Genomic DNA, 14,578 nt, shown 5'->3' on the forward strand with positions numbered 1-14,578 from the left:
TAGCTTCAGAGGCTCCTATTCCTGGGACATGCCAAGGATGTGGCCCACCCACTCAGAGCCTTTGCCCTTGCTGTTCCCTTGGATCAAAACCATCTCCTTTTCTCCCAGCTCCCTCCATCCTGCAGGTCTCAATTCTGCTCCCTTACCCTAACCACACTATCTAAAAATTCACTCTATGATAGCACTCTGTTTCCTTCACAGCACTTACCACATCTGAATCTGAGAAAAAAAAAATGTAAATGTAGTTCAAGCCACGGAGCAAGTTCGAGTCCACATGGGTTCAAATTTTGGCTCTATGCTATGATCTCTCTGTGGCTCCCTCTCCTCATCTGTTAAGAAACGGTATAGTAGTTTCTACTTAATATGGCTGCTGTGAAGAGTTGCAATCCCCAGCACATAATAACTGCTATTTAAACATTTGCTATAATTATTGAAGACAAGGACCTTGCCCCCTGATCATCTCTATGTTCCCAGTGCTTTAGAACACGCAGCTGATAAAAGTTTGTCAAATGACTATTGTTCCTCTTCATTTTTCCCTTTATGTAAGGGACAGTATCCCCTATTTCCCAGCACCATATGGAGGTTTTTACCCCGTGATCACAATTAATGTATCTTCATGGTCTATTTTACATGCATTTATTTTATTCTACTCACATTGTACAATTGTTATACAACCTTCAAAAAGTACAAAAGCCTAATCCATTTTCCAATATCAGCTCAAAGCTAAGTTGCAAAAAAGGAACTGTACAGTAAGTTACAAGGAGAGTTGGGTGTCCTGTACAATTCATACTGCCTGTCACATGATGTATTTAAAGCTGTAAGTACTGCCACAGGAGAATTTCTTGTCTTTGCAGCGACCACACAGTTCCTGTCGATGAGGCCTCCTTAGATCAACGTGTCTTTTCTTTTGAGGACAGGAACAACGAGACTTTGAACAGGTCTTCAGAAAACAAGGAACAGTTTGGACACTAAATAATTAAATCAGTGTTTCGAATGTAATCCTCAAATCAAAATACTTCTCCCCACCACCCGTATCTCTCATATCTTCATCTTCCTTTGAATTCTATAAGAAGTCTGGGACCAAGTTGCACAAAGCCACTCATATCCTTTTAAATGCCATGCATTTTTCAAGATGAAGAGCAAAGACGATATTTAAGAGAATGCTGCTAAGCCAACCAAGAAGATCTAATGTGAGAGAAAGATTTTAAAAGAGTTTATAGTGTCTTCATTAATGGGTTTTTACATCTGTAGCCAGGTGGGGCTGAGGGGCAGTGAGTGAGTATTAAGTGATTTGATTATCTAGGCTGGAATATTTGAAAATGCTAGAGCAGTGATTCTCAACCAGCTGTATTTTACCAACCAGCCGACATCTGGCAATGTCTGGAAATGCTTTTGGTTGTCACAACTAGGGGAAGGGTTCTACAGGAGTTAATTCTCTTTTCTCTCCAGACATGCCTAATCTTTACTATAACTTAGAGTATTCTTAACCATTATCCCATTCTGTCTTCTGATAAATAAAAACCACACCCTATGGAGACTGGTATATTGCCCTTGTCCACCATCCCAAACCTGTTAATCTTTAAAACTGATCATCACTGCTCTATTTTCTGCATATGACCACAGCTAAAAAGAATAAGTTTTATATTTTAAATTGTGGAAACAGGCATTTTCATTTTGCAAATGAAAGTCTTAAATAGGATTTATGAAATGCTGTACTACGTTTATCTCTTCCACTCTTCCAGTGACAAGCATGCATCCTTGTAAGAAAATTCTAATAGCTAATACATGGTGTTTATTGTATGCACTTTATATAAATTCATTTAATCCTCACAATACTCTTATTGTGGAAGAAAAGCCTCAATAAAAAAATAAAAATCAGTATGTACTCTAAAGGTAGGTTTCTGTTTTTGGCAATAGTGGACTAGGTAGTTCTGACCAAGCTTCTTAGGATAACTAGAAAAGCTGAGCTAAAGAAAAATAACTTTTTAAAAGAACAATTTGAAGGCACTGGAGAATTATCAAAGCATTAGAGAAAGAAACCCAGAAATGGAGGTTAGCCTGGTATTTGGGACTATTTCCTCTCTAAAAGTCTCCCAATTCCAGAAGAGGTTAAAGACAATGGGAAGCTGAAAGTAAGTTTGACAAGTTGATGAAGCTAAGGGATAATTTTAAACGCCCAAATGGAAGATACCTGGTAAACAGTTCAGGTTTTGTGTTGGGACACTGAAAGGCTGCAACCTAAGAATAAAGATGAACCAAGAATTGACCCAGGTTTCACAGATGCTGAAGCCCAGCTTCAAAACAACTCAACCCTGATTAGAAAATAGCAATCTAAACTGTTGGTGTCTCTAATCTTCCCACCAGAAGCAAACAAATCTCTTGTGAAGGAAGTTACTATGATAGGCCTCAAATTATCACTATAATTCTTCATATTCAATACGTAGGACTCAATCAAAAATAACCATATGAAGTATATGAGGAGACAGAACCACAGAAAATGAAGAGGATAGCAAGAGAACCATAGGGCATTAAGTTAACGGAGTCACCTAATACAGATTTTAAGATAATTATGCTTAATACATTCAAAGAAACCAAACTGATATTTTCAGCTGAGAACTGGAAGTCATTTTTTTAACACATAATAATTGTAGCACTGAAAAACAGAATAACTGAAATCAATTCAACAGATGGATTTAATAGCAGGTTGGAAATAGCTAAGAATTACAGAAATGAAGGACCGTTTAGTAGATGATAAGAAAACTGAAGCATGGAAAGACAAAAGAAATATAGAAAAGAGCATAAAAGGCATAAGGGAGATGGTGAAAGGTATAATATGAGTAACCAGAAGAAAGAGAGAATGGAGGCAAAAGTACTATTTTAAAAGATAATGTCTGATAACTTTCCAAGAGAGATAAAAATCTTCAAGCCACAGATTCAAGAAATGCTATGAATCCCAAGTAGGGTAAACACAAAGAAACCACAACTGGGCTATAATTGTAAAATTACTGAAAACCAAAGCAGAGAGAAATATCTTAAAAGCAAGTAGATTTAAGAAGGACACCAAGAACAAGAGATATTACTTCAAAAGAGCTGCAAAAATATTAATAGCCAACTTCACAAAAACAATGAAGGTCAGACTCTTAATGTGCAGAAAGAAAACTACTGCCAACCTAAAAATTCTATACCCAGCAAAATAACCCTTTAAAATCCAAAACAATGTGCCACCTTCAGACCTGCACTACAGTAAGTATTAAAACACAGGGCACCTGGGTTAAGTGTCTGACTCTTGGTTTTGGCTCAGGTCATGATCTCAGGGTCTTGAGATCGAGCCCCATGTTGGGCTCTGTGCTTGACAGGGTGTCTGCTTGAAGATGCTCTCCCTCTGCCCTTCCAACTACTCTCTCTTTCTCTATAAAATAAAAAATAAAATAAAATAAAATAAAATAAAATAAAATAAAATAAAATAAAATAAAATAAAATAAAATAAATAAAATAAAATAAAATAAAATCTTTTAAAAAATATTAAAATGTATTCTTCAGGTAAAAGGAAAGCAGCCCAAGATACAGATAGGACCTAAAAACAGCAGAAAGGAAATATACGTAGCTAAAGCTAAATGAATGACTATATAAAATAACGTCTTGTGGGGCGCCTAGGTGGCACAGCGGTTAAGCGTCTGCCTTCGGCTCAGGGCGTGATCCTGGCGTTCTGGGATCGAGCCCCACATCAGGCTCCTCCGCTATGAGCCTGCTTCTTCCTCTCCCACTCCCCCTGCTTGTGTTCCCTCTCTCGCTGGCTGTCTCTATCTCTGTCGAATAAATAAATAAAATCTTTTAAAAAAAATAAAAATAAAATAAAATAACGTCTTGTGAAGTTTAAAGTTAAAATATACAACAGTAGTACATAAATTAGGATGAGGTGATAAGGAGTTAGAGCGTTCTAAGTTCACTGCATTGTCAAGGAGAGGTAATATTCACAGTTTATGTAGACTTTCATAGGTCAAAGAATCATGTTGTAATGTCTAAAGTAACCACCAGAAGAACAATAAACAATGAATAACTACCAAGATAGTAGAGATGGGGAATCATTTTTTTAATTAAAAAGTCAATTCAATTGCACACAAGAAAAATGAGTATAAGACAATAAAAATATATTTAAACCCAATTTATAATTATATTAAACATAAACAGACTGAGAATGTCAGACTAGAAAACCTAAAGGTAAATCATTTGTAAACCACTAGTTTTCTTTGAATATTTCGAAGTAGTACAAAAAATATTTTTAACTAAATGAAGGATTTAGATTTTTAAAAACTCTTGATTACAAAACCCAACTATGTCACAATTCCCTGAAATTTTTAAAAAGGTGTCTCCTGCAAGCTGTTTTAGATAAGATCTCATCTAATTCTGTGACTTCCTGGACGCTGGAAGCACCATAAAATCTGATCATAGTTCTAATATTTACTATTTGTCTAAACTTGAGCAAGTTATTTTCTTATTGAACTTTAGCTTTCTGGTCTGTAATGCGGATAACACCTACCTCAAAGTTTAGATTGTCTCACGTAAAGCACTTAGCCCAAAGTTTTGTACAAAGTAAATGCTTAATACAGGTTACCTATTAAGTTACTACATCCATATGGAGTTGTTGAAACACTACATTGTGCACCTGAAACTAATATAACACTGTATGTTAACTAACTGGAATGAAAATAACTTAAAAAAAGTTGCTACATCCAAACTACACACAGGGTGTTTGAGAAACAATACACATAGCCCATACATAAACACACCGTATAAAGCAACTTTAAAGAGTCAATCTTTCACCCCTTCCTACATCCCCCCAAAATCTAGAATTTATCTAAAATATAAAAATTCAAGGTATAGGAAACTTAACACTCCTATGCAAATATCCAATTTTTTTTAAGATCTAATTTATTTATTTGACAGAGAGAGACAGCCAGCGAGAGAGGGAACACAAGCAGGGGGAATGGGAGAGGAAGCAGGCTTTCAGCAGGGAGCCTGATGTGGGGCTCGATCCCGGGATCCCAAGATCCCAGGATCACGCCCTGAGCTAAAGGCAGATGCTTAACGACTGAGCCACCCAGGCGCCCCGCAAATATCCAATTCTATCCAACCCCAATATTTTGCCACAGAAGCTTCTACTTAGGAATGGCGACATTATAGATATAATGAAAGTGCTCTACATGCTTACCTGACATTGGATTGCTTCTACTCGGTAAGGGTTAAAACTCTTTTGGCATTTGCAACATAGTTGCTTGAAATAAACCTAAAGAGAAATAAGTCTCTTTTTTTATACAAGATCATATGTACCTTAGGCTCTGAGTTCTTAGTTTAAGTAATCCAATCCCCCACTTTGTGCCTTGCTTCTGCCCAACCTCTACTCTGAGGTCTTAAGCTCTTTTGGTGCTATCGGTCACTTTTCCTCACTCTTTGAACCTCAGTTTCCTTACCTGCAAAATCAAGATACTACCACTTATTTTCTATAATTCTGACAACTACCCAATAATGTACACAAAGTACCACAGTAAAAATCTTCAATGGGAAGTAGCTATTATAATTTTATTCATGGTGTGGGCTGAACCCTTGACCTTCTCCTTCTGTCCTAGTCTATAAGCCTCCACTTTTTCATTTTCTCATTATTTCCCCACCTGAACTTCAAATTATTTGTAGTTACCCACCCATACATATTCTCAACTCTGTGCATTTTCTTGTGCACATTTTCTCCCTGCTTTACTTGACGAATTCCTATTTATCCTCTGAAATCCTGCATGGACATCATGATGCCTTCCCTCCGACATGGTAATCATCCCCCTCCTGTTATTTCTGCACCACCTCCATGCCACTGGGGCCACTGTGTCTACCACCAAATTGCATTTTATCTGTGTCACTCCTAGGAGAATAAATTTCTTAAGAATGAGTTCTAGGTCTTGTTCTTTGTAACCTCGCATCTTGGAGTGTTTTAATTAAACCCTATTGTTTTTCTTCTGGCAAAAGAGGAAAGTAATTTTAGTATAGTTTAAAAATCTCCAGGGTCTAGTCAATGGCTAGTATGAAAAGTCAAGCTTTCACTCAGGTCTTAACACACCTCCTTGCCCTCTCCTTCTATTGACTATTAGCCAGAAAAGCAGTATCTAAAATGTAGAAAGCACAGGGGACTCAAACTCAACTGCTTGCTGAAGTTAATGAAATAGACCAGATGTAGACTATTGCAAAATGAAGTGTGCATGCCCAGTGAAAGGAGCTAGAAGCTGCTGAGCCCCAGCCCAGTGTCTTCACACTGAAATGAGAGTCTACAGTGACCAGAGTCTAATCAGGGAAATCTGAAAATGCAGATAGTGAAATCTTTTCCAATCTTAATATGTTGACAACTAATTCAAATTAAGGGGGGAAACTGCTGAGCCTAAAGAAGTCTCTCCAAGGCTAACCTTTACAATAAATTATTTCTCTTATTGCCCCACCTTGTGGACAGACCATGGAAATTTCCAGGAGCTAAGGCCCAAACAGGTTCAATACACACCAACTAAGAAATAAGTATATACAGTTCCACCACACACAAGGAGAAGAGTTCAACTAAATAACCTGAAATTTGGTTCAAAAGAACTACCAAACCAAATGTAACACCAGGTTTAAGAGCCTCAGGAGTTCATGTGGACAGTCCAAATCAGTTCAGTTCAAAACATTACCTAAGTATCTATTAAGTGCCTGGCACTAAGGATGCCAAATGAATGAGAGAGCGTTATGGTCATGCTCCCTCAGGAAACACTCCCCCTCTATTTAACATCTGTGTCTGCCCCATCCTCCTCCCACATCTCACCCATTTTTACTTACCTTATTAGTTCCAGAAATGCACCAAACATAAGCACTCTCCCATCTGGTCTTACAATCTTTACAATGAAAATAGCCATATTTTGGTTCCAAAAACTGCAGATAAGGGGGAAAAGTCTTTTACAATCTTGGGGGGAAAAGTCAGATCCTCTTTCCTCGTGGCTTCGTATAAAAAAACAAAAAGCCTCCTTAACCTCATTCGTAGCTATTCTCAAATCTACCACGCTAATTTAGCATCTCATCTTTCAAGGATTACTCTGGGATTCTCATTGTTCCCATCTCTCATACTTTTCTAATGTTCTTTCAACAATGCCACCAGCACAATCTCCCCTGAATAAAAGTCTGATCATATATTTGACAGACTGGAAACCCCATTTTATCTCATTTCCAACAGCAGTGGCTGCCAGACTTTTCACATGCTTAAAGTTGGCACCCGATTTTACCAAAAAGTCACAAAATCTATAGGCCATGTAAATCACGTTTTCAGAAGAGAAAGCGAAACAAGATTTTGCTCTGTTGCCCCAGAAATGGAAAAGAGGAAAGAAAGCATGAGGCTAGCTGAGGACTGAGGACAGGGAGGAAAAAGTTCACCTGGAAACTGGGTTTCCTGAGCAGATCTGCTCCGCCAACTCCCTGTGCCTGCTTGCTCTTCCTTTCCCGAGGACTTGAGGCATCTTCCTCCTCCAACTCATCGTGCTGGTGAAGTTCCTCCTGTTTATCCTCTTCCAACCTTGGCGTTGGTGGTGACTGCTGCTGCTGGCTGGCCTCAGGACCCAAAAGCGCCTTCCTCTCCTGGTCTTCCTCCTCCCTCTGCAGTTGAATCAAGCCCTTACGGCCTATCACTGGTGAATAGACTCCCCAGGCTGACAGGGGTGCCTTGTGGCCCGTGCTCCCCCAAGGGGAGCGGCTGCACAAGGTGCGAGGCCCCAGGGAGCACTGCACGGACTTGTCCACCCGTGGGCTCACCTGCACGCCCACCTCCCTGGTGTTGGCCTTGGAAAGCCGCAGGCTCAAGCTGGGGTTCATCTGGGAGAGAACTGCCTTAAGCTGCGCCCTCTTGTAAGGGTCCATGCAGTAGTCGGAGGCATTTGCAGGCACCAGCAACCCAGGCCTGGCCAGGAAAGTGGGGGGACCAGTGTTTCGCCTCCAGTTGGGCTGTTTGTGTTCAGAGAGTCCTGGATGGCCCAAAGGCATTGTATTCCCATAGCCCTGGTACAAGCCATAGGGAACACGGACAAAGCGCTCCATCAGCTCACCCGGTGCCCAGGTGCAGCACAATATCCCTGGGGGGTTTGTTTGTCTCGTTTTGCCTTCCACCTTCATCCACCCCTTCTTTTTCCCCCTGATCAAGTTGTGTAGGTTCACTCCAAGCTTCTCCCTTTATTTCAGATCCTGATGGGAGCTGCTGCCTATTACCCTAATTAAAGGAGGACAGGAGATCTGCCTGCCGACAGAGGTCTGATTTCCACCTGATACCAAATTGCTCTTCCCTATCACTTCAATTCACTGTTCCTGGATCATTTTCAAAGCTGTTTTTCATTTCTGACTTCTTACTCGCACATATGCTTTCATTAGCAAGTCACTCATGTATCCCATAGTAACTATTTTAGAGATCCTGTTTTAAAGCATATAGTAAATCAAACGCAAGTAGTAAGTTATTTGAGCAACAAACTAGAAGAGTGTCAGGAAGTAAGTGTACTACGGCAGAGCTAATGAATATAAAGACCCTAGAACCGCAGAAGCAAGGAGCATAACCTTATGGGGGGAGGGTTGTATATAGTGTGAGAAAATGTATTTCAGAAAGTTGTACGGCATGCCGACAGTTCTCATTAATTCACTCCTAGTGAGGATCCCTCTCCCAAAAACGTGAAAAAAGCAAATTACTTTGATTTAGAGGGTAAATAGAAATTCAATCACAGGTTAAGTATCTGAAAGCAAAGGGACTTGAAACCTGGGCCTTGTTACCAGGCAAGTTACCTAGCCAGGTGATTTGATTTCCCCATCTGACAACACTAATTTATAGGATTGTAAGATTTAATGTGGTATTACCTATAAAGCACAAAATAGAATAACTCCTAAGTATTCGGTAAGTGGTAACTATCACAAGCTTTAGTATCTGTATCGCTAAGGCTTCCTGCCAAAGCTAGAGAACGATCAAACTGAAATGACGCCTATGTAACCATAGAGACCACTCTTTCTCTAATCCAAGGTTCACTGTTTACTCTCAAGAGCTTTCTGGAAGCAGCAAGGTCTACGAGCAGCTCTCACTCCACACCAGTTCAAAGCTTTCTAGGTTATACAACAAACCTGAATTAAGCTTCGTGCTACGCCATGTCACAGGCCCTGTGAATGAGAACAAATTCCCTTGTCCCAGGGCGACTTGGAGACAAGCACAAAACGAGGTGATTAGCACCCCAAGAATGTAAAGGATGCTACGGAAGCCAGCAGAGGGTAGTACCTAACACTGCAGGAGGTTGAAGTGGTTTCACAATTTTTCAAAGGGGCAAACAGGCTTAGAGGGCTCGAAAACCTGTTACCTAAGAGCAACACGCGGACTAGAACTAAAGTCCTGTGGCTTCAAATCTCCTTTCCACTCTGCAGAGAGCGCGCAGCAGGGAAGGCAGTCAGCCACAACCACGGACCACTTTGGGGGACCACCTGCCGTAAGGTCAGAACAAAGGTCTTTCAAAGACCCCAGTCCCTGTCGCCCCGCGGGCCACCCAAACGTGAGGTGGAGCAGAGAGAAGGGGGAGGAGTCGGGGAGTATAACAGTGCGCGGTCACCCCCGGCACCCCCGCCTCGTACTCTGAAGGCTCAGGGAGAAGAGAACAAGCACCCCAGCTCCCTCCTCACGCGGTTCCAGGCCAACTGTCCAGCAGTCGAGCAAGGACTTGGCTTTCGCCACACAGAGTCGCCAACTAATCACCCAGACCCTGACTTCCGGGTGGCACGCACGCTGCGTATTACGTCACGGCGTCACCGCATGACGTGTCGGGAGAGCGGGCTTTTGGCGCGAGAGTCTGAAATAAGGTCCGCGGAGGCGGAGCTGCTGGGGCTCGGGGCTTTGGGTGTAGTCCCAGCCGTGGATCGCCGCGGAAAGGATCCTGCGGGTCAGCTTTCTGATCGAAGTGCGGGCGCGGTTTTTGTCAGGAATCTCCGGCCAAAAAGAGCTGCACCACCGGAGGCGGTTAGTGTTGGCTGGGTGGAGACGGACGGGCCTGTCTCCCGCGGTGTGAGGCGGAAGGAAACTCCCCCCCCATCCCCATTCCCTAGGTAGAAGCCGCGGCCTCCTGCCCCCGACGGTCTCTGCCAGTCTCGCACCCACCGGGAGAAAGGGCTGAAGGTTCGGCCCCTCGGCTAAGCAAACTCGAGCCCCGCCCTTTCCCTGGAACTCCACTTCCCAACTTCGCGCCCCGCCAGCCGCCCAGGGTTTGCCCCTTAGCTGTCTCCGATGCCCCACTGTGAAATTTCCTTAATTGGAAGTACGATGAAGTTACTTTAACGGAATATTGTAATTTTAGAAGATGTTTCACAGCTCCTGACACTATCTCCCTTACTTAGCCCCCAGGCAATTGTTGTATTATGAAGATTTACTGATTTGACGCTGCCAAAAGATATTTATCTCTAATAGGACCCTCGTTGACTGCGCACCCCCTAGCCACACGTGACTAGTTAATTAAAACTAAATAATATTTAAAATCCCGTTCGCTAGTCATACTTGCCACGTTTCGAATGCTTAATGTGGCTGGTGGCTACTGTTTTGGACAGCACAACTATAGAATGCTCCCATCATCGCAGTGAGTTCGATTATTGTCCCAAAAGATAGGACCGAGGTAAATAAACAATGTAAGTTTAGGCAAGTTTACCTACTTCTGATTTTACCTCGGAGTCGATTAACAAGGACTGGATCCCTGTTAAGTGTCTTTTGGTGTTGTCTTTTGCAGAGTTATTTATCAAGCATTGGAGTAATATTGTAGATAAAAATGCCTATTGGATGCAAAGCGAGGCCGACTTTTTTCGAAATTTTTAAGACGCGATGCAATGAAGCAGGTATTGACAAATTTTATATACATCGATCCTTTACGTTGAGAAAATGTTTTCAGAAAAATATGTAACCGTGCATGCTTGCTGAGGAGAATCCAACACGTAACGTTTTTGTTTTCACTATCAGTTGTTCCGTACGGGGTCATAAATCCAGTTAAGAAAATGATCATTTACAGTCAACGAAATGATAAGTGTAGAACCCTGGGGATGAAGAGGAGATAGGCCTCTTGATTAGCAGTAGGAAGAACTGTTTTTAAAGCACAGAACTTTTAGCAAATCTGAAGCATTGGTAATGTTATTTTATATCAGAAGTTGTCAAACTTTAGTCTCAGTCTCCTTACACTCTTGAAAATGATTGAGGTCTTCAAAGAACTTTTGTTTATGTAGGCTACCATATAGAAATTAAAACTAAGAATTTTAAAAAATGTTTATTAATTCACTTAAAAAATAGCAAATCTATTCCATATTAACACAAATAAACATTATGAAGAATAACTGTTTTCCCCCAAAAAAAGAAGAGTGGCACTGTTCAAATAGTTTTGCAGTTCTCCTTAATGCTTGACTTAGTAGGAGATAGCTGGATTCTCATACCAATTTCTGCATTTAATCTGTTGCAGTATCGTGTTTTGAGAGAAGTATGTAAAGAAAAGTCAGCCTCACACAACAATGTAGTTGAAAAAAGGAGTATTTTAATAGTTTTCAGTTAATTGTGTATATCTTTGATAATATGCCAAAACTTGACAAGTGGTAGCTTTAAGAGTTGCAGTATGGAATCAGAAACCATATCATGAACTTTTCATTCCCTTTATTACATTTAATTCTATTACTCTTTCTTGCAATTTGAATAAATCTTTTATCTGTATTGTAACATGAGGCACTGATCATTTGGAAATGTCAGTGTTCTGAATTACACAGATATTCCATATATTGACACATTGTATTAAACTATAAAAAATTACATTCATTAATTTGCTGATATCAGGAAAGATTAGGAAGATCATCTTTTAAGATTAGGAAAATGTCAAGTTTACAGGGGCTAATAAATTTTAACGAAATTCTAATTCCCATTTAAAAGCTCCTATTTGGGGTACCTAGGAGGCTCAGTCGGTTAAGTGTCTGACTCTTGATCTCAGCTCAGGCCCTGATCTCAGAGTCATGCGTTCAAGCCCCACATTGGACTCCACACTGGGTGTGGAGCCTACTTTAAAAAATTTTTTTGAAATAAAAAAATAAAAGCTCCCATTTTATCATTGGCAGAAAACTTTTTTCTGCAGTGACAGGCTCACTTTATTTTCAAGAAAATGTCTACCAAATCACCCAACTCAAAATGACTTCTTAGTTGTTCTTTCTAGTAAAAATGGCTTTCCATGAAAAAAGTGTTAATTCAGCTCCTAACTCGTCACGAGTGCTTTTTTAGACAACTATTGTACTTAAATATACAAAAATGCTTTATGCGTACTTTCATTTTGTCACAGAATATTAAAAAGATGTGCTCAAGAGTTGGGCTTTATAAAACTAATTTTTACTGCTTCATTAATGATATTTTAAGTTGGACTGGCTTTTTGGTTTGGTTTTTGACAAGTGCATGATGTGAATACAATTACTAGCACCGTTTATTGCCACTGCCTTGACTCATGCAAAGATGTCATCAGTTTTACCCATTGGGGGTGCAAATGTCAACATTGTGAAAAAGAGAAACAGTGCCTTAGTATTATTATGAAGATCGTTTTTACCTTATGGACCTCCTGAAATTGTCTTGGGGACTTCCCCACCCACCGCAAGCCCCTCCACAGACCACACATTGAAAATCAGTACTTTAACGGTGGATAGATCATAATAGAAATTTTGTCCTTTCTCTTTAACAAGGACTTTTTTAATTCTATTTTATTTCTGAGTCTACATGTTCCTGTACCTATAGATTTATCATTTCCATTTATATTCTCATTGTAATTAAATTGTATCTGTGGAATGCATTCTTAACTAGCAATGACTTTGTCTCTGAATCATGAATATAGGAGAAAGAAAACTTTAGAAAAGCTAGCTAATATAGTTAGGAGCAATCACCTTGCAACTTTTGTAAACTCTTGTTATACCTACTACAGATTGAAAGGAGAACAGGTTAATGATCTTGTTTCATTAATACGCTTTAACAAAAGTAATCTACAGTCAAAATCTCAAGCATCCTTTTCTTTATTATGATTTTTACAGGCCCATGAACTTACCTGTCACTGATTAAAACCAAAATGGAATTTTTATTTTTCTTATAGATTTAGGACCAATAAGTCTGAATTGGTTTGAAGAACTTTCTTTAGAAGCTCCACCCTGTAATTCTGAACCCACAGAAGAATCTGGATATAAAATCAATTATGAACCAAACCTATTTAAAACACCACAAAGGAAACCTTATCATCAGTTGGCTTCAACTCCAATAATATTCAGAGAGCAAGGTCTAATTGTGCCAACGTACCAACAATCTCCTTTAAAAGAATCAGATAAATACAGATTAGACTCAGGTAAGTAATGTGGTGCAGTAAACTAGGGAAAAACATGAACCAGAAATTCAGACAAACCTATGTTAAAACGCCCAGCTCTGTTGTTAATTGTGTCATGTTGGTCAAATCAACCTCTTCCGCTCACTTTCCCCACCTGGAAAATGGAGATGGTGAACATAATGTCTGATAAGTTTGGATTAAATAAAATAACACGGGTACTTAGTGCTCCTTTTCCTCCTGCCTTTGATTAATATATCCTGCCTAGTGAGATTTGTTCAATTATGTCTTTCCTGTACCAAAAAAAAGTCAGACTTGTTTTGATGTTAATTGAATAAACTATTTCTGCAGGTTATCACAAAGGACAGAGATGGTTATTTTTATCAATTTTCTTTAAATGTCTTTTGACTTGGTAGCTGTTTCCGTGGCATACATGCCAGATATTCCAGTCAATCATGTCATAAGGTTATATATTCAGTCATTCAAATGTTTGTTACCTATTTAAGTGACATATTCTCCCTTTCTTTGGAGCATGATTCTCAAGAAGGGGAATTAACAGTAGACAGAGAACAGTCTAAGATTGAATGTGGTTCGTGTGAGAAGCAAAGTACAAAATGTACAATGAGAGTTGAGAAGAAAGAGCATAAATAGGTTTGGGAGGAATTAGGGAATGATTCATTTGAATTAAACCTTGAAGGATAGGTGAGATTCAAAAATTTGAAGATGGCATAGAGTAATAATGTACAAGACTGAGGGGAAAACATGAGGAAGATGATGTAGATTGTTAAGAGAATGTTAAGTAATTCAGATTGTTTGGAGTGTTGCATGCCTAAAAGAGACCAATAAACTTAACCCAAGGCTAAAAAGAGCACATAAAACCAGGTATTGAATGCCAGACTTAAAAAACTGAATTTATTTGATAGGTTGTTGAGCAGAAAAATCCCACGTAAATTTGATCATGCTACTTCCAGCCTCAAACCTTTGATTACCTCCTTTTGCTTTCATGATAGTATCTTAACTCCTTAATATGATTTACAAGGTTCTTTATAATCTGGTCTCTTATTAACTCATGTCTCATGCTGCCATAATCCCCCTCTCACCCATCCTAAATTTGCCATTCATTCATACTGAATTTCTTTTTGAAACCACCTTGCTCTGTGGCTCTTTATACATTGTTACTTCTGCCCAGAAGTTAGTTACTT

The 14,578-nt window shown here is 39.7% G+C and overlaps 2 protein-coding genes across 7 annotated transcripts in view; one reads left to right on the forward strand and one right to left on the reverse strand.

Annotated features, from left to right (window-relative positions):
• ZAR1L (zygote arrest 1 like) overlaps window positions 1–9,765 on the reverse strand; it is a 55,052-nt gene extending 45,287 nt beyond the window's left edge. For 2 of the 6 annotated variants that reach the window (XR_569004.2, XM_008692209.2), the window contains exons 1-3: window positions 7,435–9,752; window positions 6,847–6,939; window positions 5,210–5,284 (exon numbers count right to left, since the gene is read on the reverse strand). Coding sequence is in view for 5 of the 6 variants with exons in the window: in XM_008692209.2 (XP_008690431.1) it covers window positions 5,210–5,284; window positions 6,847–6,939; window positions 7,435–8,166 (900 nt within the window). In the remaining variant the exon portion in view is untranslated. Of the gene's footprint in view, window positions 1–622; window positions 969–5,209; window positions 5,285–6,846; window positions 6,940–7,434 lie in introns of those variants that run through there. The other 4 variants (XM_008692210.2, XM_008692207.2, XM_008692208.2 and 1 more) reach the window with 4 other exon arrangements.
• Window positions 9,766–9,863: 98 nt separating this feature from the next.
• BRCA2 (BRCA2 DNA repair associated) overlaps window positions 9,864–14,578 on the forward strand; it is a 60,970-nt gene continuing 56,255 nt past the window's right edge. Inside the window, exons 1-3 of the mRNA XM_008692212.2 lie at window positions 9,864–10,030; window positions 10,788–10,893; window positions 13,155–13,400. Of these exons, the coding sequence (XP_008690434.2) occupies window positions 10,827–10,893; window positions 13,155–13,400 (313 nt within the window). The 5' untranslated portion in view covers window positions 9,864–10,030; window positions 10,788–10,826. The remainder of the gene's footprint in view (window positions 10,031–10,787; window positions 10,894–13,154; window positions 13,401–14,578) is intronic.

This window comes from Ursus maritimus, unplaced genomic scaffold (genome assembly GCF_017311325.1).
Source record: "Ursus maritimus isolate PB19 unplaced genomic scaffold, ASM1731132v1 scaffold_10, whole genome shotgun sequence".
In the NCBI taxonomy this organism is placed as follows: Eukaryota; Metazoa; Chordata; class Mammalia; order Carnivora; family Ursidae; genus Ursus; species Ursus maritimus.